General features: G+C 44.2%; 3 protein-coding genes and 1 long non-coding RNA gene across 6 annotated transcripts; 1 reads left to right on the top strand and 3 right to left on the bottom strand.

Moving 5' to 3' along the window:
• Positions 1-57: 57 nt before the first annotated feature.
• On the bottom strand, positions 58-2,678 carry LOC143906156 (splicing factor ESS-2 homolog). Its single transcript, XM_077422012.1, has 3 exons — positions 2,459-2,678; positions 1,079-2,315; positions 58-982 (listed from the first exon to the last, which is right to left on the bottom strand). The coding sequence occupies exons 1-3, from the start codon at positions 2,481-2,483 to the stop codon at positions 679-681; spliced, it is 1,566 nt and encodes a 521-aa protein (XP_077278138.1). The 5' UTR covers positions 2,484-2,678; the 3' UTR covers positions 58-678.
• A 210-nt stretch (positions 2,679-2,888) lies between these two features.
• Positions 2,889-8,357, top strand: LOC143906170 (uncharacterized). Of its 2 annotated transcripts, XR_013259457.1 has the most exons (3): positions 2,889-3,013; positions 3,217-4,445; positions 4,593-8,357. It is a non-coding gene; the product is annotated as an uncharacterized LOC143906170 (long non-coding RNA). The 2 variants fall into 2 exon arrangements; XR_013259456.1 differs by having other exon boundaries at positions 3,217-8,357.
• Positions 8,358-10,210: 1,853 nt separating this feature from the next.
• Positions 10,211-19,171, bottom strand: LOC143906158 (uncharacterized). Of its 2 annotated transcripts, none has more exons than XM_077422013.1 (4): positions 18,131-19,171; positions 16,909-17,279; positions 16,510-16,782; positions 10,211-11,924 (listed from the first exon to the last, which is right to left on the bottom strand). In XM_077422013.1, the coding sequence occupies exons 1-4, from the start codon at positions 18,327-18,329 to the stop codon at positions 11,364-11,366; spliced, it is 1,404 nt and encodes a 467-aa protein (XP_077278139.1). In that variant the 5' UTR covers positions 18,330-19,171; the 3' UTR covers positions 10,211-11,363. The 2 variants fall into 2 exon arrangements, with proteins under 2 accessions (XP_077278139.1, XP_077278140.1); XM_077422014.1 differs by having other exon boundaries at positions 16,510-16,761; positions 18,131-19,166.
• Positions 19,172-20,165: 994 nt separating this feature from the next.
• Positions 20,166-26,315, bottom strand: LOC143906161 (serine/threonine-protein phosphatase PP1-gamma catalytic subunit B). The gene is made up of 5 exons (XM_077422021.1): positions 26,052-26,315; positions 25,134-25,265; positions 24,787-25,017; positions 24,351-24,679; positions 20,166-24,236 (listed from the first exon to the last, which is right to left on the bottom strand). Exons 1-5 carry the CDS (start codon positions 26,104-26,106, stop codon positions 23,997-23,999), a joined length of 987 nt encoding a protein of 328 aa, XP_077278147.1. The 5' UTR covers positions 26,107-26,315; the 3' UTR covers positions 20,166-23,996.
• Positions 26,316-27,580: the final 1,265 nt, after the last annotated feature.

Here is a 27,580-nt window from a genome sequence, read left to right as displayed (position 1 = left end):
TTACATAAGGAAAATAATATCGGGAGAACACGTCGGGGTAATTTCACGAGAAAAAAATTCTGAAGAGAAAGAAATCTACTGTATTTTGTAAAACTAGGTGCGGTATCATAAAATACATATTTCATTTTTCACACATCCGATACATAAGATATTTTGAAAATTGATCCATAGTTGTGAATCGATGTCGTTAGACTTGGAGAGAGAGCCTATCGAAACCGAACATTTTGCATTTCCCTTCGACTAATCTATTTAAAGAAAGATACAAGATACAACAATTAATAATTTGTACAAAAATATAGGAAATCACATACATAGGAAGTATTGAAATCAAACGTGGTAAAAAGTAATCGTAGACATAACGCACGTGTCCGTACAACTCGTAACAGGACTAGCAACGATCATTCGATAAGACTCGATAAGACTTAAAGGAGCCTCGTTAAACAATTATATTATATTACATTAAAAACTCTATAATTAATCATTTACATTATTTATACAATAAATATATACATACACGGATTGCTTAATCCTCCTTAATATCAATATAGACGGACAAGTTCGATACGCGTCGATATATCGATACGATGTACGTCGTTCGAACTTGGAACGTGTCTCTATTATCGCGCGACCTTTCTATTATACACACATTTTGCAAAAGGATACAAGGATACAAAGTTCTCATTTGTTAAAGAAATCTGACGCTCGTTGTCGTTGCGGAGGTAGATTGAGTAAGTTATCGGTGAGTACGGGCCCTTGTATACGCGTGGCATTAGTTTCCGACTTTTGACAAGCAGCTTCCTTATCGTCCGGGTCGATCGCGCGTGACGCCGCGTTAGGTGTCTCGATGCCCACGGACGGAGTCCTGGACGATGGCGTTCGCCGAGGGGACGGCGTACTCGATATCCGAAGTTTCTGAGTCGCTAATCTTCTTGCCGCGGGAGACATAGTGCTCAGACGGTCTATGGTTGATCTCGGTGACGGGCTGGAAAGAATACGGTCGCTCGTCAACTTTGGCGCGTCGCGCATAAAATTTATTCAACATTGATTTCCAAGCTATTCCTAATCGCTAATCGCTTACGTGGCTAATGACTTTCTGGCTGCTTCCAAGGCTTTGTTCTTTCGATCTCTGTGTCTCTCGCCAGCCTTCTCAGCCAATTGCAACGCCAGCTGCTCTCTTTTCGGCGGTTCGGCTATTCTGAAAGAAGGTCCCTGACTCGTCCTCAACAACGGGGTGTCCCCACCGTCCAATCGGAAGGGTGTCCCCTCGATCTGACCCCACGTCATCAACGGGCTCTCGCACTCTCCCGGTCTCGGACTTGGCGTCGCCACAAAACTAAAACCATTCACTCGTGGCGCGGCGTTTCCGACAACCTCTTTGCCATCTACGCCAATCTTGCCGTCGTTAGCTCTGGACTGCGACTTGGCCAGCTCGTCGATCGTCTCTTTGTTTCGTCGCTCGTTAAACGGGTTCGCTCGCAATCTCGTATTCTCGTGCATTACGGTTTGTTTCTTCTTGGCCAATTCTATCTTCTCTTCCGCCGTAAGTTCCACCCCATCGGGAACGTACATAATGTAATTTTTATTCTCGTAAGCCCAACCGTCCACTCGTTTGGGTCTGCGATTCGAGTCTTGGACAGCTGGGCCCGGGACGTCGTCACTCGGACGACGGTGGTCGGCGGTGGGTCCGCCGACGGCGAGCCACGCCTTCGACTTGTCCTCCGCCTCGTACAGCCAGGCGTACTTGAGCTTACGTTTATTTTCAGCCTCGACCATCATCTCTTGGAAACTAGCGTTGTCCTCGCTCGTGTGAGCGCTCAAATAATCGTCCAGGCCTGTTTTACTTTCGATTCCGGTTTTATCGTTCCTCTTTACAGACTCGACGACGGTTTCTCGAGACGATGCTTCAGAGGGGTGCGGCGTGGGCGTGGGCGCGGGCGCGGGCGCGGGCGCGGGCGCGGGCGCGTCGTCCGACTCAGTTTTGCGCAACGGGGTTTCGAAAGTCGCCGGACTGACCGGCCTTTCGGTGACGGGTCGGCCGGAGCTGTACTTGGCGTACAGCTCTCGCATTCTCTTCATATCGTTCTGCTCTAAAGCGTCTAGGTACTCATTTTGCGCTCGTAGCTTTTCCAGGTGCGGAAAGAAGTCCTTTTGTATAATTTCGCTCATTTTTTCAATATACGTGTCCTCGTCTAAGATCTTTGGTCGGGTACTCCTGCTCCTCTTAACAGATCCGACAGGCTTCTTGAACACAGTCAGATCCTTGATATTTTTAGCGGCTTCGAGAGCTTTAGAGCCTGGACTGTCCGTAACGGAATCTGCGAAGGAGTAAAATTGACACAAGGATCTGGATAAACGAGTGGAAAAATTTGTTAAGCAGTTGTCTGCTTCGACAATTTTTCTATTTTGTAAAATGTAAATATATAATAATAGGACGAGGTACATTTACATCGGTACTTACTCATGTCGATCAAGTCGCGCTGCATACAATCTTCACGATTGAGGTTACGCAACGGAATTCTCGCTCAATATCAGCCCAAGCTTACTCGCTCAACGTTTACGAGGGTAAGAAATACTCGATTATTCGTCGCAAATCCGTTGAACGTTGAACGCGACCTCGGGGCCAGGCATATGACGATATATCACGACGGGAATATTTTTTGTACGTAACGTACACTTGGAGATTATTTACCTTCTGCCTTCTGCTTCTGCCTCTGCCTCTGCCCGATCGAGTGGCGACAGTGGCGTAGGTGGTAGAACCACGAACCACGTAGAACGTACCGACGCATGAACACATGATACGCGACCTGCCATACCTGCTGTCGTGCGTCACGCAGCGCTGCGCAGCGCCGCCTCGCGCCAGCGAGTCGATTCGCATATCAATATAAAGCTAAGCATAGGATAAGCTAAAAGTTTTCGAAGTGTGTTTCACATTTGGGAGTTTGGACCGTTTGGAGATGCAAAGATGCAAGCCGATGTGAAAAGTTGGCCTAGTCGTGCCACATGAACGTCAGCCGTAAGTTCGTGAGTTATTGTTAGAGAGAGTTCATTTCAGATAATAATATATAGGCAACTCGCGTCTCGCGTCTCGCGTCTCGAGCGACGAATGCACGTGGCGAATTCGGGACATTTACGTGTAATTTGATTGTTATATTGGATCGTCACATTCTAAAATGAGCTTGAGGTGAGAATAATCGAATGATTTGTGATTTGTCAAAGGGTCAAAAATGGTTTCGCCGGCCTCGCTAAGGTTCTAGGCTCCTTGAGAAATTTAAGATTGAGGCCGGGGCGGGTGGCCGGGTGTCGGCACCAGTCGGCACACTCGGCACGATCGAACGGACGGACCTGGATCCCTGGCCACCACTCGCCGCGCCGGTGATATTTTGGTCCAGCTGAGACAGTGGGACGGGGACGGGACACTCTCGTCGTGCCGACGCGCCGAGGCCGAGGCCCCGAGCCGAGGTGTTGGACGGTGTTGGGGAGCCACGTTGACAGACATATGAGGATTCCAGCGGCGAGATAGGATATGCGTGCCGATTACTAACTCGCGCGACCGAAAACTCGACACCACAGTTCCCAGTTCCCATTTCCTCCTTTCTCACGAGACAATGCCCCGCGCGACAATCGTCAAAGACGTAAGTATACATACGCCATACATTCGCATTTGACGCGCAAGTGGAAAATAAGACGAGGATGACGCGACCTGTCCTATCGTATAGCGCGCACGTGCAGCTAACGTCGCAAATAACAAATTCGACGCGAAAACGATATCAAACTTTGCTAACGTTATCGTGGCGAAATAATTTTCTCTCGTCGAGTATGGTTGAGTATACGCGGATTTGTCGTTGTTGGAGAAAGCGATAGAATCCACCTCTGACGCACAAATACCGCTTGCGATTATATGTATATTGTTTTCGCAGCGACACATATCACATATCACATTTGTATACATACAACTGATACAACGGAAAAATGAAAATTAGCGTTCTCTCTACATATATGTATACTCGCTTTACAGCAAGCGACATACTCGAGCCGGAAGCCGACGTTCTCGTGTCGGAATACATGGTCGGTGAGTCTAGTCGGTGCGCATCGCGAAATTATAATAATTATTAATGATAACGAGAAGGTGCGCGCCGCGCGGTTTCCGTAATCGACGATCAACGGTCGACGGATGACCGACATTAGTCGATTAGCGACATTATTGCCAAAGCCACTGGCGCGATGGCGTGCTTTGCCGTAAAAACGTGAATAACTATATACTGGCGCGACGCCGACGTGATCAACGACGTTTTCCACGACACATATCATTATATATGTATTGAAATAAATAGCGCCCGGCGCGGACCCCGATCTTACAATTAGGGAAACGTCAAGTACGATACAAGTACGGTAAAAAGGGAGAAACGAGAGCGAATCTCGCGCAGATAAATCAAGTGCGAACCAAGGTAGGAATTAGGAATACTATTGTACTAGGAACTAGGAACGCGAAGAAAAGATATGTAACGTTTTGTTGAAATCATTCGTGTGTTGAAAAAGGGGCATTTATATTTTTCATATAAATATAAACCAAAGTACTTGGTATTTCCTTACAGAAGCAGATGCACGAAAAAGGAAGAATCTGGGAACGCAATCGGTACCACTTTGGACTAGCTACGAGCTACGTACTACGAACATGTGTTACTTTCGAGAGATTTGAAGGAAACTGCTCTCTCGCTCCGACCGCGACGGGCGCGGCGGCGGAACCGGCCAGATCCGAGGAAACGCGTCGTGAGTCGTGAGACGCGAAGCGGCGTGCGGATGCGACGATCGAGAAGTTCATATCCCGCGCACGAATACGGGCGCAATGACAGATTTACAGATTCCAGCCATCGCCGTCTTCTTCCACGGCCACGGCGGACACAGCTAGCACACAGCACGGGGCGGATTCTTAAAGCGGAAGACTCGCGCCCCTCACCCACGTTCCAACGACCCGAACGGAGCTGCCGGAGTGCACGTCAAATCGCACCTCGACTGTTTACGCTTTACGTCTGCAACCTTTTCGTTTCCTCTCCTCTTATCCTCTCTCTCTCTCTCTCCTACCGCTCTCTTCCACTTTCGCCGTCCGCGCCGCGCCGTCGTATACGATACGATGCCGCCCTGTGCCCTGTGCCGCTTTATCTCCGCCGCCGCGGCTGACCACGTCTTTGCGCGCCACCGTATTTTGACTTTCCCCTTCGTGGTTCTCTTTGTATTTTAAGTTGGTAGTTTACTAGTTTAGTTATTTAAGTCCGCGAGAGAAATCGTGCGTGCGCGCGCGGGTGAATGTTCCAGGGAGAGATCCTTACCGATCCTTATCGCTTACCGCTTACCGCATTTTTCTGTCAATCGAGGAGCGTAGGTCCTAGGCAAGTTGCACTTGCTCGTGCAACTCGATTAAACTTGAATTTTTATCGACGTACGTCGTAACTCACGTGTACGTCGGCTCACTCGGCTCACTGTCGTGTGTGTCTAATGACATAGGAGATTGTCCCTCTTTTATTTAGGACCAGGTCGTAGGCACCCACGCCACGGGCACGGTCCGCGTCTGTCTTCGCGCAAGCTCCGCTTGCTTGGACAGCCTTATTTTCATTCTCTTGCCGATAGACGCGTCTTCTTCCTTTTTCGTGCATCTGCTTCTCTAAGGAAATACCAAGTACTTTGGTTTATATTTATATGAAAAATGTAAATGCCCCTCCCCCTTTCAACGCAAATGATTTCAACAAAATGTTACATATCTTTTCTTCGCGTTTCTAGTTCCTATAGTATAGCGTTCCTACCTTGATTTCGAACTTGATTTATTTGCGCGAGATTCGCTCTCGTTTCCTCCTTTTTATACCGTACTTTTATTGTACTTGACGTTTCCCTAATTGTAAGATCGAGATACGCGCCGGGCGCCGGGCGCTATTTATTACCGCGATGCAGCATGCAGCGATATCGTAATTGCGTAACGTCATGATTTTATTTCAATACACAATGATATGCGGAACTCGTGGAAAACGTCGTTGATCACGTCGCGCCGCCGCCAGTATAGTTATTCGTGTTTTTATGACGAGGCGCGCCATCGCGCCAGTGGCTTTGCCAGTAATGTCACTAGTCGCTAATCGACTAATGTCATCCGTCGACCGTTCGCGATTATGGAAACCGCGCAGTGCGCACCTTCTCGTTATTATTAATAATTATTATAATTTTGCGACGCGAAATGACTCTTATTTTCAAAGATTAATCGCACCGACTAGAGTGACTTAGACTCACCGAATATGTATTCTGACACGAGAACGTCGCGTCGCGTCGGTTTTTTTTTACCAAAATGAAGTAGGCTTCCTCTCTTTCGCGTACATATTTCATCATATTAAATTTTGCTTCAAGGTTTTTCTTCAGCGAGACAAATATGTCGCTGCGGAAACAATTTATATTCGCAAGCGGTATTTGTGTCAGAGGTAACGAGCCGAGAACCGATATAAATGGATATAATATACGAGTATGTGCGTATAACGGTAAAAAATTAGAGCCTAATCTGACTTAATTTTGCTCATTGTCGCAGTCTTCTTCTGGTTCTTGAAAGAAATCGACGAAATTTCCAAATTAAGAAATCGTAGAAGGATTCGCGAATTAAGCTTCAAGAAACATCGCGATAACGTTGATATAAAAATACTAGTGTAAAAAAAAGATATGAAAAGTATGTCGCATCATTTTGATCTGGAAATATGGAAATTTTGTTTGAAAAACATTCTTTTCGCGAAAAAAAAAATGTTTTCTTCGCGATACGTTTAGGAGTTGGTTTTTTTCGTCGTTTTTTTCGTGTTCTATATGTATTATTAATTATAAATATACATAGCATATAGCTTAACCGCGCCAACTCGAGAGCTTCTTCGAAACGTCGGAAAGCGTTTCACCGCGTCGCGTCGCGTCGCGTCGAGTCGACGATGTGGAAACTATAAAAGCTCTGCCACCGTGCACGCACGAATCGTACGTGGTAGGTAGTGATGACGGATTCATGTTCCGTGGCAATCGTAGCACGGTCCGTCTATAGCGCCTTCCTCCTGGATTCCTGGATATGTGGTTGCACACCCTCTCTTTCTTCCTTCCTCTTTTTCCTCTTCATCTACCGAGCGATTCATTTGTCGGTCTTTGATCCACGACCAACGAGCCACCGCCGGAAAATTAGAGAGATTTATTAAGCTCCTTCGCGCTTCGCGTTCCATCGACCATCGCTTCTCGTTATATTTGTTATATCCGTTCGGCATTCCATTCGGTATCGATAAATGAGATAGCGATAAAGGATCTATTTTTTTTGAGAATTTTCGGAATCAAATTGTCCAATTTTGAAATAATTTCAATAGCGGTGGCAGTGACAAAAATTTTATCTCGAATTTATCTTGACACGGAGTCGTAGAACGATTATGTTGATGGTATAACATCTGGAAGATTCACACAAGTTCGTCTTTTCGTTATGTATTCTTTCGCCAACATAACGTAGCGATATATTATAATTTAACTTTGCGATTGATGTGCTTAGATATTTGCCAAACTTAAAGAATATTTTTATTGCGCACGCACAAATAAAATATATCTTTCTCTTATCTCAAGTATATTAATGCAACGATGAATGCGATGATCGTAAAATATAAATTTTTGTTTGTGCGCTTGTGTGAGCATTATCTTTCAACGTTCCCTATACCCTAAATAGCGGCAAAGAAAAGATACGAGAAGAGAGACAAGTTAGGTCTTTTTTTAGAAATTTAAATGAGAAAGATAATTATTTTCCAGTTGTGCGTGATATACACGTCTAATGCTCTTCCAATCCAATTCCGAATAAGCCGAACACGGAATTGCCAAGTATATATAGGGTACTTTTCACTACATATAATATTATAGTGGTATGCCGCGCGCGGGGTAGCGGTACAACAGCAGCGCGTGAGCGTTGATTCAGCGATTGAGAACAGGGTCAGAATTTAGGTTGGCTAGAAAGATACTCGGACGTGACGGGAGGATGAGAGATTCCAGACGTTTCCTTGAAAGTCACCGGTTACGCCTCCGCGATAAAGAGGGTTTGTAAGGGCTAATAAGTGTACGCGTAAAAGGAGCTCGGTAAATGGAAAATCTGCACCCGGCACACTCTTTCCATCACCAAACACACACACGCACACATATCTTTAACTTTATTAGGAAGCTATAACAGTAAAAATATGACTAGAGAGAATGTTATCATCAAATACATGTATATATTTGCCGACTCTTACACTTCATACAATTGTTAGAAAAATATTGCCTTATATTTTACAATTTTAAAATAATTTTAGTTACAAAATAAATGACGCACTTTAGTTAATTTCACCAAACTTAACTTTCCAATTAATTGATAACCTGATAATTAATTCTAATTAATTTTAACACTTGACATCGCGATTAATTTCACAAATAATTTCGACTAATTATATATAAACAGTCTTAATTGCATATTTTCATTATTTTCGCGATTAATTTATTCTTTATATATTATAACGTGTGTAAGCGGTGTAATTAACGGACTGACGCGTGTTGCTTTTGACGAAAGGCTCATAAACCCTTTTCTTTTCTTTTCTTTTCTTTTCTTTTCTTTTTGAGCAACGTTGGCGGTCAAAACTTTTCGCGTGACGTTCTCCTTTATTTCTCGACGTTAATCAGGGGGGAAAGGACTCGAGGGACCGCGTCGCCTTTGATTCGCAACTCTCGCAAGCTCAGAAGGGGGTGTCACTGACGGTGGCGTAGGGTCGGTTGACCTCTCGAGGATTAACTCCGGTTAGCCGCAACACCTACGGCGAAGATGAAAGAATATGGAGGAGAAGGGAGGCGTCTTTTTACTGCCGGCGCCGTCACGCGCCGTCGATAAGCGCGGCTTCTCTGTCGAGACGCCCGAGACGCTATGTCGAGATGTCGAGAGACCAGTGCGGTCATGCAGTGGAGCCTAGCTTATATCTCACTCTTGGCGTTAACGTGTCAAAAGTACACGACGAGACCCCCCTTGTCGTGGCACACGCTAGACTTTTTTTCGTAATGTGCCTGCGCAAAGCGCAAAAGTCATTTCACGTAATAAGTTAATAGGCCCTCGCAAAGTAAATTTCGCGCCAACTAAATTGATAACTTGATTTTGCGGAACAAGCTAATCAGCTGTAAGTCGATTACATTTTAACACTCTTCGTGTTGCATCGAGTGCACTAAAACGCAAAGATAAATTTTTCGAGATAAGCATACGTTCTTTATTTATACATCCTCTTGATAAAAAATCATATTCTGCGACTTGTATAATTATTAATTTTTTACACAAGAATAATAGATATACATAGATTGAGCACGTAACTTTCGATGAGAGATGGATATCGCTTACCGAAGAGGTACGAAGCCTCAAGTAGCCTATAAGTAATGGAAATGTATATCCGGAGCATATATATCCGGAGTAAGCGAGCCTACGTCTGCTTCACTATTTTCCTCCTTTAGTTAGGGGCGAGGGCATTTTTTAAAATACGGACGAGTGCGAAACGTTTAGCTAGACCGGGAGAATGTAGCCACCGACGATCATTAAGCATACGCTTGTAATATGTTTACACAGCGTTGTTCCTCGCGCAGTCATCAATCACGGCGAACGTCGAGTCGGCGCGCGGCGCGCCTCGTCGTCCGTCTTCCATCGTTCCACTGTCCACGGAGGCTTTAGACTTGGACGTTTAGACGTTCGAGTTCCTTTCCATCTCGCTTGTCGTTTCCGACAGTCGCGAAACCGTGGCGTGGCTCGCGCATGATCGTTGATAAACGTATATCGTTGCTGGCTTTAATTACTAAGCTTTAATAACTTATTAGCTTTAATCGGTTGGTGCACACGATACTGTCATGCGTCAACTGATAGGCGACGACTAATACTCTAAAAAATCTTGCTTATAATATATCGAGCACCTTGTTTGCGCACATTTTTATTATTAATATCAATATATTTTTACTATTGTGAATATTTAATAAAAAAAAAAAAAAAATGAAAGAGATACATTTTTCCGTTACGAAATTGCATAAAATCGTGTTAAATGACTGACAAAAGTAGTCAGTAAAATTATAAGATTTAAACGAGTCGAAGAAAGAACGGGGAAAACATTCGTTCTCCGATCGAGATAAGATTCGCCCATGCGTTAATTCGGTTTTTTAGGAAAGGAGAAATAAATTGTGCGTGTTTTGCGTTATTCGACCGTTTATTCCTCGTTTGGTCATAAAACGCCCCTCCAGGGCTAAGCGTCGTACGCTCAACGATGACGAGAACTCTTTAAAAAGTTGAAGGCACAATGGTACGAATGGTACGATACCCGCGGGCCGCGGGTGGCATAATTTATTAAGGCACTTAGTAACCACGTTACTCTCACCAAGTGTCACGGCGCGTTTACTTTCCCGGCGTCTTGGCTGGTCGAGAACGTTTTAGGCTCGTTCGGCATTTGAGACACCCAGTATAAATAGACGCACTTTGCTCCTACAAAAGGCACTTACTCTCTCTTCTTACTTCCCCCAACGATCTTCCGCAACTTTGCCAGTAACATCGATCGGTCGATTCGTTTCTTACGCGCAAATTAATTCAAACGCTCGCAAAAATTCATTACGTGGAAACTAGCGTTGTCGATTATAATATACGTTTCGTACAGTTGTCTTTGTTGTTATAATTTTAGTACCGCGGATATACGGTACGTCAGCATTTTGTAAAAGTATGTCGGTATCACCAATGGTATGCGCGTATCGCCAGCAGCTAATTTATTACTTTCTTATTATTACTTAATATCACCATATATGTATGACCATATAACGTGCACTCAACTTGGGCACGGATTCATTAAGTCAGATATTGGCACAATCTTTGGTACAGTAACGAGACTACATACGTCTAATGATTTATCAGTTACCGTACACCTAACTCTCATTTTGTCAGTTGAATAAGCTTATATCGAAAACCGTCGTTACACATAAAAATACACCTAACGATAGAAACTATAGATATATGCGCGTAAAAATTTTCATTTTTCAATTGAAATAGTTTTAGGCAAACTGATCTTTTTGATCGGAAAATAAATGATGCGGATACATTCTCATCTTTCGCGTAAGACGCGAGGCATAACGTGACGTAAAGATCGATATAAAAATACGTCGAAACTCCATTCCTCTTTCGAGATCTTATCGACCGGAACAACGTAGTCGATGAGAGATCACGCGCACGACGACGATTTCGCGGTCCGTCGTTTGAAAAGCATCGAGATGCGAACGTTTCATTCTTTCCATCTCCATCTCGATATTTCGTTTCGCGATAGATGAAAGACGAACGCGGATAACACGTGTATAACAGACTATCGCGGTCCATAGAGAGACGCGCTCGAATGCGGATGTTGCGGGTGCGTCGCATAGTGGACCGAATTGACGTGCGCCGATGACTGGCCATGATGGCTCGGGTAATGCGTCCAATGGCTACCTGGACCTGTCGCACCGTAGAACTGATGGTGCTCCTGAGATGTGGCGGGTACACCTGGAATCTGCATCGCCGCCGACATCGCGTTGTAACCGGACGGGAGAACGGAACTCGCTGCACTCGTAACACTCGCGGTCCCCGTGGGGCCCGTGGGCCCCGTGGCCGGCCTCTTGGCGGGATTCGGCGGGATCCCGCCGACGGCCACCACGCTGTCGCACTCGTCCGACTCGCAATCCCGGAAGCCCTTGGCGAACGGGTTACTGGCGATCTTCAGCTGCGTTATCCGATGGTTCTGGTACGCGGTCACCGCGGTGAACCTGGTCTCCGGGAAGGAAAATGTCTTAAAGTTTTCCGTGCGGGGATCCGGCGCCGAGCCCGGCGGCGAGGGAGCGACCACCACGTGGCAGCGCGGCTGATAACGGTGCATCGAGTTGAGAATAATCTGCAACGCGAAAGGGACGATCAAAGTAAAACGCGCTCCTTGCGGAATGCCTTACCTTGACGCGAGAAAAACGGGGCGCGGGGCACTTTTTTCCTCCTTACAAATTTTGAAAGGAAGGTAGAGATGTTATTCAAATTCGATCAATTAACATTAAACGATTAAATAGTAAAGCCATAGTAAAGCGGGGTAAAATTTCGTGACATCCACTTTGATAAATGGATTCGATTTGACTTAAAGTGGAAAAAGAGAAAAGAAGAAGGTTGATTTTAATTATTCCCTCTCCCAGTTATCTCAAATGAGATTTATAAAATTTGTAAAATTAAAACATGTTTCCTTGTTGTTTTTTTTTTTTTTTTCAATTTTGTAAAGATACAGACTACACAAGAGTGACGGTACTGTGACGGTGTGGTTACCCAGCTACCCACAAGCGACCTAACGTTATACAAATATTGTGACTTTGTGACAAACGTATCTAGGACGTAGGACGACAAACGCTTTTACGCAGCTCGATCGATGAGCACAATTTGGTAAAGTCGCCTTCGTACGAGGAACTAACCGAGAAAGAAAAAGAAAAAAAGAGATATACAAGAGAAAAAGAAGAGGAGGAATATGGGGACTGCGGGGAGTCTGGGGACACGTGAAGCTCGTATTCGATGGAAGGAAGGAGCGCCACAGGGGGGCGGTCGCAATGTTTGACAGCCACGAGAGACTCGGTGACTAATTAGTATAAAAACTAACCCCCGGCCCGCAATCCGACACCCTCGTCCTTTCCTTGGCGCACTCACGCGCATATGCGCATATGCGCACATGCTTCGTGAGTAGCATGGCATATGTATTAGTATATACCGAAACACACGCGCGTGCACAGCGTATTCTATGCGAGAGGAAAAGCATGGCCCCGTGTGTGGCCCACGAAACGTTAGGACACCGTTTCTCGCGAGCAAACTTTTCACTGATTTCACAATTTTCTCTAACGTTTTGTCACGCTCGCAATAATTTATCTTTCAACGCATCGAACATTGACTCGCGCTCTTCCTAGTCTTCGTGCATCTTGCAGATCGTGCGTGCACTCTACCTCTACAACTACATCTTACGTTTTTTGTCATCCGAAAAAATACCTCGACTTACTCGAAATACCTAACTAACTAGCTCACTTTTTCTCGGCTAAACGTTGGTTAAAGTTAAAAATTTACTGTTTTTTATATTTCTCACAATTTTGTACACTTAAATCTCAACATTTTTGCATTGATATTATATAGGAATGGAAAGTATTGCTCGAATAAAAAATCAATTTGAGAAGTTATTAAATAAATAAAGAGACTTCTGGCTACTCAGTGCTCTGCGCTTGTAACTTGGTCATCGATCATCTCTGTGCGAGACATTTAATTATCTCCCGGGCACAATAATTATGCTAAAGTTGAAATTCTACCTTTATTTAATTCCTATAATATATACTATTTATCTCCTCGTCTACTTCTCCATCAGGATGAAATCTGGAGTGAAAGTTAAAGCGATATCCGTCAGATATCCGGAAACACATCTCGCGATAGCGAGATGCGAGATGCGTCAATTAAGGACGAGCGCATCGGGGCGAGCATTCCTGACCCGCCCACAGCGAGTTTTTACGATTTTTTTACGCGGCCTGGTGCCAGATTTTTCGGTGCGCAATTAAAGGAACAAACTGCTCCGTGTGTAGCGCGAGAAAAAGAACGACCTCTCGCCACGGGTCAGAGGTCCTCTCCCGCGAAAGAAGAGCGATACATTCTTGGGAGAAACGCGAGAGCGGAGACTCGGAACTTTCCTCCTTCTCTGTGAGTCTCTCGAGTCTTTGAGTCTCTGAGCCGAGGATGTTTCAAATGTCAAATAATAAATCACGCCTCGAGAATACGCGTCCTTTACAGCCTTTACGCGATTGCATAAATTTAAAACACGATAAAGATTACTCGAGTCTGAATACACACAGAGTGTAAAGAATATCGCTAATATAAGCACGAGAGTAAATTTTATGCTATCATAATTTTTACAAATCTATTCATTTTCGAAAAAAAAATGAAAGAAAAACATTCGAACAAGAAAATTAATCTTATTAAACGTGCGTATATATATATATAAAACTCGATATTGCGTCGAATACAATCGAACGTGTGAACATTATCGTTATATTCGCGACAGGAAATATCGCGCCGGATTTGAATTTTGAAAGAAAGCGAGTGGCTTGGCCACCTGATCTCCTTTTAACCTGCCTGCCTAAATTGCGATTGACACGCGTGCTTACGGCTTACAGCTTACTTAAGCTTACGATGTCGGCATGTCGCGTTGCATTGCGTCGCGTCGCGTCGTTTCGTTCATCTGACGCGGAGTAAGTATAAGTATATAGGTATGTCGCGACATTGCGACGCAAAGAGTTTGTTTCGCGATCATGTTCGCGATCGTCTTGATGAATTTGGCACGAACGTGGTCGCGAGAAATTATTTTCGGCTCCGTAGACTTTGCGCATCTACGGTGCGCGACGCGCACACCGGCACCGCCCGTCGCCGTCACCATCGCCATCGCTGCTATTACGCGATCGAAAAGGTCATGTCGAAGCGCAATCATGTTCGTGATCGGCGATCAGACTGATCGGTATTCGGTATTCGGTATTCGGTCAGCCCGTGACTACAGACTCGCGATACTCGATGTTCTTGAAAGTCTTGACGATTTACATCGCACAGTAGATAGAGACGATAGAAACAGGCCCTTTGGTTCGATATAAAGGAGCGAGAGAAGAATACTCGATTATAGAGACTTACCTACAAATGTCAGCAAAAAATAAACAACTCTTTAATAAGAAAAAAAACAAAAATCTTTGTGCTAACAATAAGAGATTAATATTTTTATCAATTCTTCTAAACTAATGCTGTACTAGATTTAATTCATTTTTTTTCCTAAAGAGTACTTTATTCTAATACTTTGATTTCCATTTCGATAACTCGATTATCTCTAATTGGAACAGGAATTATTTATTGCAACGTTTATTTTATACGCATATTTCAATCTTTATATTCGTGAGAAGTAGGCTTCGTTATTGATACCTCGTAATAATAAGTTGACAACGAAACGCGCTGCACTCCTGAAAAAGATTTCGCAATCGATTCCGAATCAAGACATCGACGTCACACCATGTCAGAATAAGCAGATACGCTGACCGATGCTAATTCTTTCTCGGTATTATGCTCGTTACTAAATACGGTCTCTTTCCCAGGCCTATAAATCATGCACGGTTTACATTACATCTGTTTACGTTACTTTACACACACGACACTCTCGCGTCTATCCGCGGTGACAGGAAGGCGAGAATAATACACCGCAGACAGAATATTTCGAGCCATACGAATAGCGTGAAACTTAAAAAACTATTTTCTAATTTTCTTGAATTCGAGACAAGCTTTTACATTAGCGATGTAACGAAAGCGTTAATAACTCTTGTAACATAAAAGATTATAAAATATAATGAGAGAGAGAGAGAGGACTTTTCTACCAAATAAAAAAAGCTTGACGCATACACTATATATAAATGTTTAATATCGTTGTGTCTAGTATAAGGAAACAAAATATGTATAAAATACGTATAAAAATTAATGTAGGATAAGTAAATCTTTAAAGGAGCTTTCACGGATACTTGTAACATTTTTTTATTGATTTCTTTTATATTTTTACTAGAACATAATATAACGTTTCAAATCGTCTTTAGAAACCATCGGTTTCAATTATTCGACTATAGTGCTAATTATTTTTAAGACAACCGACACGCGACGAGTGTACCTCGGTGAGAAAGGACGTAAAGAAATCTCGGTAAGATACGCGATGACGTTAATCTATAGGCGGCATCTTTTAAAGTTTCTAAACAGTGAATAATTTTTGTGAAAATACTGCGTCGCGTCGCGTCGTTTCTCTCCGTCGCGTAATTTCTCGTGCGAGCGACAGGCTCGTATCTCAGGTCAATTAAGACGAACTCGTGCGTAAACGACAAACACGTGGAAACCCCTCCGCATCTTTCATCCTACTTTATTATGTAGATGCGCTTTACGAAACAACGATACTACGAGTAAGGAGGATACATCGAGACCAAGTCGCGGTAAGATTATACTGGCGAAGATTAATCTTTTGTTTTACCAAACTACCACAAATGTACTTATCTTCATTTTCAACTTTGATTTCCGATTCAGGAATCGATTATCGATGCTCGACGTTGCGAAGAGAAAAGGACTTGATATTTTCCAAATTATTCGTTTAAATGTGTTTTACTTAAATGCATTTTACTTTACGTATAGATAAAGATGAGACGATATTAGTTGGTGGATTTTGTAAGATTTCAAATAAAATCTTAAATCCGATAGAAAATATAAGATAGTTTGATTGAGCTGGAGGAGAATATATACGGTGCTGTGTTACGCGCTCGCGTGCGCGTGCAGGCCGGAGGGTGTTGTCAATATCACGAATTATAAAGAAACGTAAGCGTATCTACCGCTCGCGTAGCGCGGGATATCGCTACCGCAAGGGGGACAGGTGTTATTATCACGAATACGTGGCGAAAATGTCAACTCACGTGTCCGTTGTCGTCAAGCTGATTGTTGGTCAGTTTCAACTTGTCGAAGGAAATTGGCTGCTTCGTCCAATGAGCACCACTCGCAGGACTGTCGGGATGCACGTGGATCCTAGGGGGTGAGACGGGATCGGCGCGACCCGCCACGACCCAGGCACTGCTGTGGAAAGCGTATCGATACCTCTTGTCGTCGCACGGAATGAAATCCATCACCATCAGATACTCCGTGTTCGGGTCCAAGCCGAACAGTCGACACTGCCGATCACCAAAACCATCCTGTATAGCGTAGGTACATAGGTACGTCATCGCGCTTCGGCGAACGAAAACGAATTGACGTTTTCGTTTTTCGTTCTTCGTTCCTGACGGCGACGTTGTCGAGAGTATCGCGAATATAATCCTCACCTGAAACGTGGGGAACATTCGTCGTCCGGCTTTCGTAACGATCATCTCGGTGCCCAGCTGATGAAACTCCTCCCAAAGCGGCTTCGCCTCCAGAGCGACGCCGGCGCCGAGCAGCGCCGGATGGAGCGGCCGTTTCGCGTCCGCGCCCACGCTCGCGTCCTCACCGGAGGACCCGCCGCGGCCGTTCTCGCTCGGATGATGGTCATCGTGATGACTATTGTTGTTGTTGCTGTCGTTGCGCGATTCCACCGTGGCAGAGGGGGATATCGGATTCGCCGAATTCGACGTCGTCGAGTGAATCGGCAAAACGGCCTTTATCGGATGATTGGGACTGCGAGATCTCTTTACTCTTCCGGCGCTTTGCAAACAAGCTGGAAAGGCGTTGGAGGACTGAGGACGGTTCAACCGAGGGACGTGCGTCGTATCGTGCGTCGACAATGCGACGCTCATCCGCGAGCGCTCATCCCTCGCGGTTAAATACGCGAAAAGAAGGACTTTTGTTTTTGTATAGACACGCATAGATATATAGAATGCCCCTGTATTATACTTGCATGGTTAGCGATATCGACGTCATCGCTTTACGAGAAAATTGCAAAAAAATTCAGCTGCACATTAGTACCTATATAAACAGACTAATATAGATTTAGCAAAAATACGCTAGGCTTTTATATATGTATGTACTCTACTCGGCAGGGCACGTTCTAAAAAATCTTTCAAGTTAGTCGGCTTAAGTCGGCTTCTGCTCGCAATGTTCACCTTATTTTTTACTTAACACGTCGAAGGTGTTTCGCACACGTGACCCGTGCCAACTTTCGTTAACTTTCAAGTTAGAAACTTGCAATTTGGAAATAGCCGAATGATCAATGACGTATCGCGGAAAGAAATCGATCTCGACGTAACGTTTTCTTTTTTCGAAAAAGAAGAAGCGAGAGAAGCTCGAAAAAGAGAAAAAAACTGACGAATACTGCATATGTATAAGTATAGAATGCAACGAAAAAGCTACAAACTAAAAAAGACCAAAGAGAAGCAGTCGCTACTAACGTATCTTTAGCCGCCGTTTTGACCATCGTGATATATAATATATATATTCCGTGTATGAATATTATAATGGCGTAATTGTTTACCAATAAGTCGAAATATATCAATGTGCGCTTTCGAAAAGTTTCATGCACCTCTAAGGGAAAAAAAAACAAAAAAACAAGAATCAGAACGTATCGTTCACCTTCCATTTGTTGCATCGGAGACGGTACAACGGGCAAATGCTGGTGCTGGTGCTGCTGATGTTGCTGATGATGATGATGTTGCTGCTGCTGCTGCTGCTGCTGATGATGATGATGGTGATGGTGATAACGATGCGCTGACCATTGCTGGTAGCAGCAATCGACGGCGATTTCGCGTCGTTGCTCGTGTTGCGATTGCATCGTCAATTAAATCGGCGATATCGATATCAATTGACGGTATCGTGTCGATTACCGTGACAGAAGATATGAATTATCCGCATGACTCCGTAATCCATATCGCGAAATTTACTTCAACTTGGTGCGCCCCGTGGCACACGTGCGCACGATTCCTCGGCATTTTCAACATTCCAACGTAACGCAAAATTTAATTTAAAACAACGAGAAACGACACTCGCGAATTATTTTCATCGCCGTGGTATTCTCGGGGTATCAAAATCGATTCCCACTCGAAGATCGAAGGTATACGCGTACAATGTCTCTTGGATCGAGAAGACGCGCACTTTACTGAAAATCATTGTTGGAATAATCGCGCGACGTATAATAATCTAATAATCGCGGATGGGTGACGAGCGACGATGGTTCGCGGTTCGCCCCGCATCCGCAATCCGCATTCGTCCGTAATTCGCTTTCGAGAGGCGGACGCTTTCGTCGGGAGAATCTCCCCTTTCGTTTCTCGTTTCCCTCCTCGCGCGGCGATGTCTCGTTATTAACCGACGTCGTCGGTAACGTAACGCGCGTGTGAAACAAGCGGATTTCTTCAGCGTCTCACGACACGCGGCTCCCCATAGTCCCCATTGAAAGAAGATCCGAGCGTGATTTCAGCGGGCGCCGCGACACCGGCGTTCCGATCCCGCGATTCCCGCGACCGAGTGCCCGACGAACCTCGGCATCGTCGAGACGAAGACCGCTTGCTCGGCCGTTAACAGGACTTGTCCTCACCTCCGTGTCCGGACGTTGACAAGGACGCTCAAAGCCGCGAGCTTCTCGAATCCGAGATGAATCGGAAAGAACTTGCCCGAGGCGACTACCCCGCCGCTTATCATCGCGACATCGTTCTCTCTCTCCGAGTAGAGAACGTTCCCTCGCCTCGCGACTTGGTCTCTCTCTCTCTCTTTCTCTTTCTCTCTTTCTCTTCGACTTGGTCTCTTGGCTCGGGCTTGGGCTTGGGCTTATACTTGGGCGTTGGGCTTGCGAGCTTGGAGAACCGTCCCGAGGGAAAAGGATAGAACGAGAGCGACGTAGGGAGGGACGCGATAGAGAGGAGGGCTTCTCTGAGGATCCTCCTACGCGGGCACCCACGCTGCTCGCCGCTGGACGGCAATGGGATGCTGTGTGTGCACAAATCTTCTGCCCTCTTCTTCGATGCCAGAAGGCGGAGTCTTGGCGAGCCAAAAATGTCAGGGGTAGGTGCAATGGACTCAGGAATGGGCCTCTCCGTCGTGCCGCCCGAGAATAAATATTTCAATTTTATATGTATATATGTAGCGCTTCGCATATACATAAGATGGTCCGTTATCGAGAGGATGACGGGATCCACTACAATTCGGAAGGAAGGGAGGATGACGATTCTACATCGAAGAAGAAGTTTGTAAATGTAAAATAATATATATATAATATGTGTGTGTGTAAAACAAACAACTTTGTTCTCGAGAAGCGAGAACAAAGTTTAACAGTTTAACTTGAAAAAATTGGGAGAAACTGGGAGAGAGGGTGAGAGGGGACGGAGGAGATCTAAAAAGGGCTAAATTAATGTTCCGCGTCCTTCAATTTATATGTACAACGTCCTTTCCTTTTCACAGAGTTATTTTTAATAATAACTTATACTATATATATACGTACAGGGGTGTTACACAGTACCGATTGAATATAAATATACGGTAACTTTTCATTTTTATAGATCCGCATGTCATCATGCGCTTGCTCGTGTCTCGCTTTGACGTTTCACAAAACTCTGCATTCTATTAATATATTAATGTTTAATAAAATTAACATGTACATTATTTTTGGAAACGCAAGGTTTCTTTTAGTTGGTGTAAAACCGTTCTCTCGCTCCATCACAAAAACCGACTTTTATAGACTGACAATTTTATTTTCAGATTAGACAATGCGCGCGAAAGAAAAAATGTTTCATTAATTTTCACAATGCCGAAAAGATTCCGATCTCGACCTTTACCTCGACTCTCGACTTCGACCTCGATCTTGGCTCTTCGAACGCCGTGACGAATCGGAACCTTTTAAGTATCGTTTTATATATGTAAAATGTAAATAAATTCAAGCAAATGGAGGAGAATTGAAATAAATCGTGTTTCTGAGTATAGAACAAAGTTTCTAATCTACGTAATTAAATAAAGGCTACCTGCAGAAATGTTTTTTAATGTCAACGGTGAAATCACTTGCGTCGATATTCCAAATCGCCGAAGGTTACTCCAGAAGAAGAATCGTACGATTTCTCGTGAAAAATATATAAAATGCTGTTTTATCGGGACTGAAGGAACGTACGTTAAAAAGTTTTGAAAGTTTTCGGAACCTGGATTACTTTAAAGATAAAGATAAAGATCATTAAAAAGACGATATTTTTCGCGCGATAGAGATTCCTACCGATTTCTCTCACGTCACCTATATGTTTTGAAGAAGACCACGCAGGCTTGTATCATTCTCCTCTCTATTTACCCTTCCCTTTTTTGTCAAGTATAGGAGCGTAGAGGCACCTATTAAAAACGTTGCGCGTCTCTTCGCATTTCGCATTTCGCGCAGTTTGCGCAATCTTGGCGGAATTCGACTTGACTAATCTGCTCTAACAATTAAGTAGATCGCTCGCGCGTTGTGCGAAGCGAAGCGCTTCGACTCTGACTTGTCCCACGCGTGAGCGGTGAGGTCTCCGGCATCTCGCGATGCTCGTTACTCGACACCTTGGTAAGAAACATGCACGTTCGCTCGTGCAAGAAACAGCGCTTTTGGCGGACTCGGCTCTCGGCTTTCCCGCGGCATGCGCGCGTGTCGACCGATGTCGATTCTTCACGCACGCAACTCGATATATAATAACTAATTAATAGAATACAATACTATCTACGTAATTGTTAATTAATAACACTTACACGAGAATGATTATCGATAAGTAGAATACGTAATCTAATTTTTAATTATTTAGAAAAGTAAATAAATCGAAAATCCCCTTGGCCGGCTCGTTATGATTTTATTTTTGGCTTGATTTACGGTTTGTACCTATATGATACAATCACATCTCGCGCGTGTAATAAAGAGCTGCGATCGATGTGTATACTTTTATACATGCTTTGGATATCAATGGAAAGTTGAATAAGATAATTCGCCCATGTGTCGATCGTATTTAATCACGATATACTATACTCTATCCTTCTCCTTTTTTCTCTTTTCTTTCTTTCTTTCTTTTTTTAACTTTCTTCCCTCTCCCGCTTCCTCGCTTCGGTATATGTGTACGTTCCATTTTGAAAAGTACTACGTACCTAGACTATAGACATATATGTTACTGTTGGTGATCAACGGTTCTAACAACGTTCACCGTACTTAAATTCAAGTTGAACTCTCTGGAATTACAAGCGATGACGAAAGTGCGTCGCTAAGGAGCTTAATAAGACGAAGAGATAACGATTGGTGTTATTGTTTAGCCCTTGTACAAACATATACGTGTATCCCCGAATGTGACATAGGTAAAAATATTACATCTGCCGGAACCATCGAGTCTAACGACCTATCTATAAACATAACAAGATTGATAACGAAACTTGAAGAGCTACACACTCCAAGTTTTATACATATAGATACAGACGTATACCTCGAACGTATACGTACAGGTGTAAAGAATAAATGAACGTGTCACGAGAGCGCGTATGCGTAGTATCATATACTTAAATATAAGGTAGTACCTGTGTTATGCGTTCGATAGATACATATGAGGTATTCGTGATGGGCAAGATCGAGAGTGACGCGTCACGCGCAAAGTTACTTGCTCCTCAAAGGAGGAAAGGATAGATTTTGGAACGAGTAAAACTCGTGATTCGCATATTAGAAATCGTCTATTGCGTCGGGATGATGGATGCGATACATCGACTTGTGTAAGAAATATGATGGATGTTTTTATGTGAATTTTATTTATAAAAAAGAAATTAATGTACAAGTATATGAAGAAAGGAAGTTGAATAATATGATCGGTCTCAAGATCCCGTACTAAGATCCTCGCGTCGTAGTTTCTCGTAGCTATCGAATTTTTCTTCTGTATTATCGAGGATTAATCTATGGATCGACTAATAAGGTTGCCAAAGATTGGGATGAACGGGGAACCGAATAAAATGAACATGGTAGGGGGGGGGGAGCATGGGGGCGAGGGAAGGGGAGGGGGAGGAAGATGATACTAAAAGTAGTAATGATTCGTCCTGTTAACAGGACTGTCTCGATCGGGAAATGAAATGTCCCCCGACCGCAAAAAAGGCTTCTTCCTTTTCGTATTATTTCGAAAATTAGAATCGCCTATCATCAATGACATTAGTGTGACATCAATTGTTATACGATGCGCGTTCGCGTGTGCTAATTTACATCACATGATTAATATCTTCCCACGTTTATATACGGACATTGTAGCATCGTTAGAATTAATCCAGAGAAGCCTTGCCACCATAATAACCGCGATACAAATATTCCTGTTCTTCGCGGGACAATATATAATGTGCATATTAGTATTTCGTTAACGCTTCTCTTAAAACACTCTAACGGACACTTGCTCTTAAAACAAAATCTTGTTTCTCTCTCTCTCTCTCTCTTTCTCTCTACTGTTTCTCTCTCTGTATTTCACACATATATAAATGTATATTTATAAAAGTAGGTATGACGTAATAGATGTCGTTTATAAATTTGTGCAACTTACAGAAGTATCAAGCTATAAATACCTATTATATTTTAGGGAATTAAGTTTAGATGATCGCTAGTTCATTATTTGTGTATCGATATCTTTGCTGACAGCATACTTACGTAATGAAACGAAGCGAGAACGCTATGTACGTGCCTGTGAATGTGTGTGTGTGTGTGTGTGTGTGTGTGTGTGTGTGTGTGTGTGTGTGTGTAAAACACTATTATCATGTCAATTTTTCTTACGGCGTAAAGTGATCAAAAGAGGTCGCGTCTTTTCTCGAGTAATCAGATATTTGCGAGACTAGTGAGTGTAAATGCAAATGACGAACAAGTTACAAGATGCAGATGTTACGATCGATGAATGGGAAAGACGACGTACACAGTGAAAGTGCCTATCTTTCTCTCTACTTTTTACTTTTCGCACGTGTTAAGAATTTCGTAAGAGCACGTAAAATTCTCTCTAATCTTTATGATTGACCGCGTGGTTTTATCACTACTATTTTGTTTTATACGATAACACGTTTAGCTACGCACTATCACTTACTACTTTTGATAAACTCTGTGAAAAGCAACGCCTCTCCAGATTTTCTGATAGATGTATTCCCGACTTTTTGTAGTTATTTCCACAGGCTTCGTAGTCAATCAAAAATAATAATATAATTATAATAATTATTATAACTCATATCTCTCTCTCTCTCACACACACACACACACACACACACACACACACACACACACGCACGCACGCACGCACGCACGCACGCACGCACGCACGCACGCACACACACACACACACACACACACACACACACACACACACGCACGCACGCACACACGCACACACACGCACGCACGCACACACACACACACACACAAGGTCTTAGTGTCTTGATAAATGGTGGGTCGGCGGGCGATAGCAGTTGTAAGATCCTAAGCGTCGCATTCGAATAGATAAACCTAAGGATTTTACTTCTTCTTATTTTTGTTGTTCGCGCCCCGCGGTGGCGTCACAGGCCGTCCAGCATTCAGACCACCGTAAGTGAATTTCCTCTTGTCGGCCGGTTTCAAAATTTGGAAACTGCACATGAGAGTCTCGTCCACCGACATCATGGCACCTGCATTGTCAAACTCGCCGCAGTAGTTCGGAGCCGAGAACAGGGTCACTAACTGCCGTTTGGCAAAGAATTCGTAACCATCTTCCACCACCTGAAGAATAATTTTTCGATTCAAGATGCATCAAGATCTCGCGAAAAAAAAAAAAATGAAAAAAAAAAAAAAAAAAACAAGTATCGAATATATACACATTTGAAATGATTTTACCTGATGCGCACGGCATATAAGATCGAAATCATGTTTGTGTAAAAACTTGGCAACGACTTCTGCGCCGAAAGTGAACGATACCCCACGGTCGTTTTCGCCCCAACCCATAGTATCTTTATCGGGATCAGACCACAATAAATCACAGAGCAATCCCTGATCAGGTACATCCGTTGGTCGCATGATACGTCTGATCTGCTCCATGCTTTGCAGATCCGGACTCAAGCCTCCATGGCAGCAAAATATCTTTTCGTCCACTATCGCGGCAACAGGTAGGCAATTGAAGCAATCGGTAAACGTTTTCCATAGCTTAATGTTGTAACGACGTTTACCTGAAACATACGTTCAGCGGTTAAAGCGAAGGGCGAAGCCACGAACCGTATAACTATCCGTAAAAAGAATATCACAATAGAGATATCGCACGTCTTCGATCACTCACATTCGTCGTAAAATCCATATATCCTGTTAATGGACGCGCATTCGTGATTTCCTCTCAACAAGAAAAAATTTTCTGGGTATTTGATCTTATAGGCAAGAAGGAGACAGATAGTCTCCAACGATTGTTTCCCTCTATCGACGTAATCTCCTAAGAAAAGATAGTTACTTTCGGGAGGAAAGCCACCGTACTCGAATAATCGCAACAAGTCGTAGTATTGTCCGTGAATATCACCTTAGGAAAAAAAGTTGATTATTAAACAAGGTCAATATTACTTAAATGTCACGTCAAGTTATACAATATCAAATAGATGTAACTTTTCTTGGAATTTTTGCGCACGTTTCGCTTACCACATATTTTCAACGGTGCTTCGAGTTCTAAAAGGATGGGTTGCGATAGAAAAATTTCACGCGACTTGAGACACAGTCCTCTAATCTCCACCTCTGTCAACTGAACATTCTTGCCTGGTCGCGCTCCTCGTACTAAAGAACGATGGAAAAACAATATCTTTGTAACGGTAATATCGGTAAAATCATTAACATTATAACCAAGATAAATTTTATTCCTCAAGTCTTTCGTAACGTACGTATCAAAATATTTTAATAAAAAAATAGAGAAAATATATCGATATTAAGAGAGTATCCGCTTTTAGTTTTGCTCTGTATTTGCATATATTAGCACAGCATACTTATCGTCTGAAATATAATATAGAAATAGAGATGTGTTTTTCTCTCTCTCTCTCTCTCTCTCGCTTGCTCTCCACGAGGCTAAACGTCTCTCGCGACACGAATGGACGGGCCACGGATTACGGACCTCGCCCAGAATCGTGGTGACCAGCAGTGACGCGTATGTGCGGTGTCAAACGCGCGCTTTCGCATAAACAAATTACGGCGCGTGCCGTTCAGTGACGAGTCGATCGGAATGCGATCATCATTTTCGAGGACATTGCGTAACGACGACGGGAACGAGATAATGGTCGGGACGGCGTTTCGATATGCCCTTGAGAGAGAGTGAGAGAGAGAGAGGGGAAAGAGAGAGAGAGAGAGAGAGAGAGACCGGGTCAGGGCGGGCGTCGTCGTGGCACGTCCGAGAGCGTAGCAAGAAATCGCGAGTGCGAGTGCGAAGACTGCGAAGGAAACGCGCGGGTGTGACGGGGGCGACGGGCGAGTCGAGATGTTCGCCGCGTCGCGTCGCCATCCCCCCATCCGCCCCTCCTCTGCCACTTTTCGCTCCGTCGCGACCAGTGTACGGCGATCGACCAGTTTTACCTTCCAAGAGCCGAGCTATGATGTTGTCGATATTCAATTTGTCGGTCTCAGCCATCGAGCCGGGGTCTCGTGCGCGTCCCGAGCTTCACACGGGGCACTTTACTACCAGGGATGACGGTCGGTCCACCGAAATTACTCGCTTACGTGCCGCACGACACGGGATCGCGCTCGCGGCTTCGCACAAGTAACTCGCAATCGCAATGGCCGTCCGAATACTCCGGATAACCGCGCACTCCACTCTCCACTCCCTTCCGCCTCTCCTCTCCTCACTCCTCACCTCGCCACACCGCTCCCCTACGATGGCTACGAACGACCCCTTCCCCTACGCGTCTACTCGCGCAATACTCGTTTCTTCGATCCTCGATCCCTCGAACATGCGCGTCACTTATATACTCCCTACAGTCCCTACAGTCCCTGCTCCCTGTTCTTACCAGTCCCTAGACTCCCTAGTAGGAAGTCAAATGGCCGCGTTCAGCAGACACAACTGTTGAGTTCGTCTTCGCAACACTGGTCTAGTTTACACCGATCTCTCGATACGCGTATCAAATAATATTTGAGCTGATCAGCCAATAATCAAACTACGTTACTAGTTATTTACTATTTAATACGCGTATATCAAGTGATCGGTGTAAACTAGGCCTCTGCGTTGCGTGGTTGGTTCTAAAAGTAAAGCTGAGTTTCCACTGAGCGCGTCACGCGTCGCGTCGTCCGAGTTGAACCACGCAAAACCGCCCCGTTCGATCCCGTCACCCGTCACAAGAATGTACGGAAATGGGATGTTTTGCGTGGTTCAACTCGGACGACGCGACGCGTGACGCGCTCAGTGGAAACTCAGCCACGATGCAAGAACTTGATCCAAGTTTTGGTTTAAGCCAATCAACTTGCAGCTCTTACAGAAGCTGCTTTTCTGTAAGAGCTGCAAGTTGATTGGCTTAAACCTTATGCCCGGTGTCCACGATGCAAGAACTATGTCCAAGTTTCGGTTTAATAGCGTTTCGACTTGTGACTCTAACCGAAGCTGCTTTCATCATGTACAGGACTCTAGCAAGTCATTGACGTGGAATACATACATATCTATGTATGTATTCCATGTCCATTGATGCGACCCGAGTCGGGTCGAGTAGTAAATCGAAAACGCCATAAGCCAATGAAACTGCTGCTTTTCCGTAAGAGCTGCAAGTCGATTGGCTTAAACCAAAACTTGGACCAAGTTCTTGCATCGTGGACACCGGGCATAATGCCCGATCTACAATAGCTGTAGTAAGCCTCAAGCTGTAAGAAATTGACCAATTACAGGCGAATGTGAGGAGAATAATCGACTGTGATTGGTCAATTTCTTACATCTTGAGGCTTACTACAGCTTACTACAGCTATTGTAGATCGGGCATAAGAGCCACGCACATTCGACCGCTACTGAGCAGCTTGGTCCGCTGAATGCGACCAATGACAGTCAACGAGCGGCGGCCATCCAATCTTAAAATAGGGGAAACGCATTCGATATGTCTCTCGATATGACTTTACAATAAGAA

This window comes from Temnothorax americanus, unplaced genomic scaffold, assembly GCF_048541705.1.
Source record: "Temnothorax americanus isolate GAGA-0224 unplaced genomic scaffold, ASM4854170v1 Scaffold7, whole genome shotgun sequence".
NCBI lineage: Eukaryota > Metazoa > Arthropoda > Insecta > Hymenoptera > Formicidae > Temnothorax > Temnothorax americanus.
This window is presented reverse-complemented; position numbering and strand designations above follow the sequence as displayed.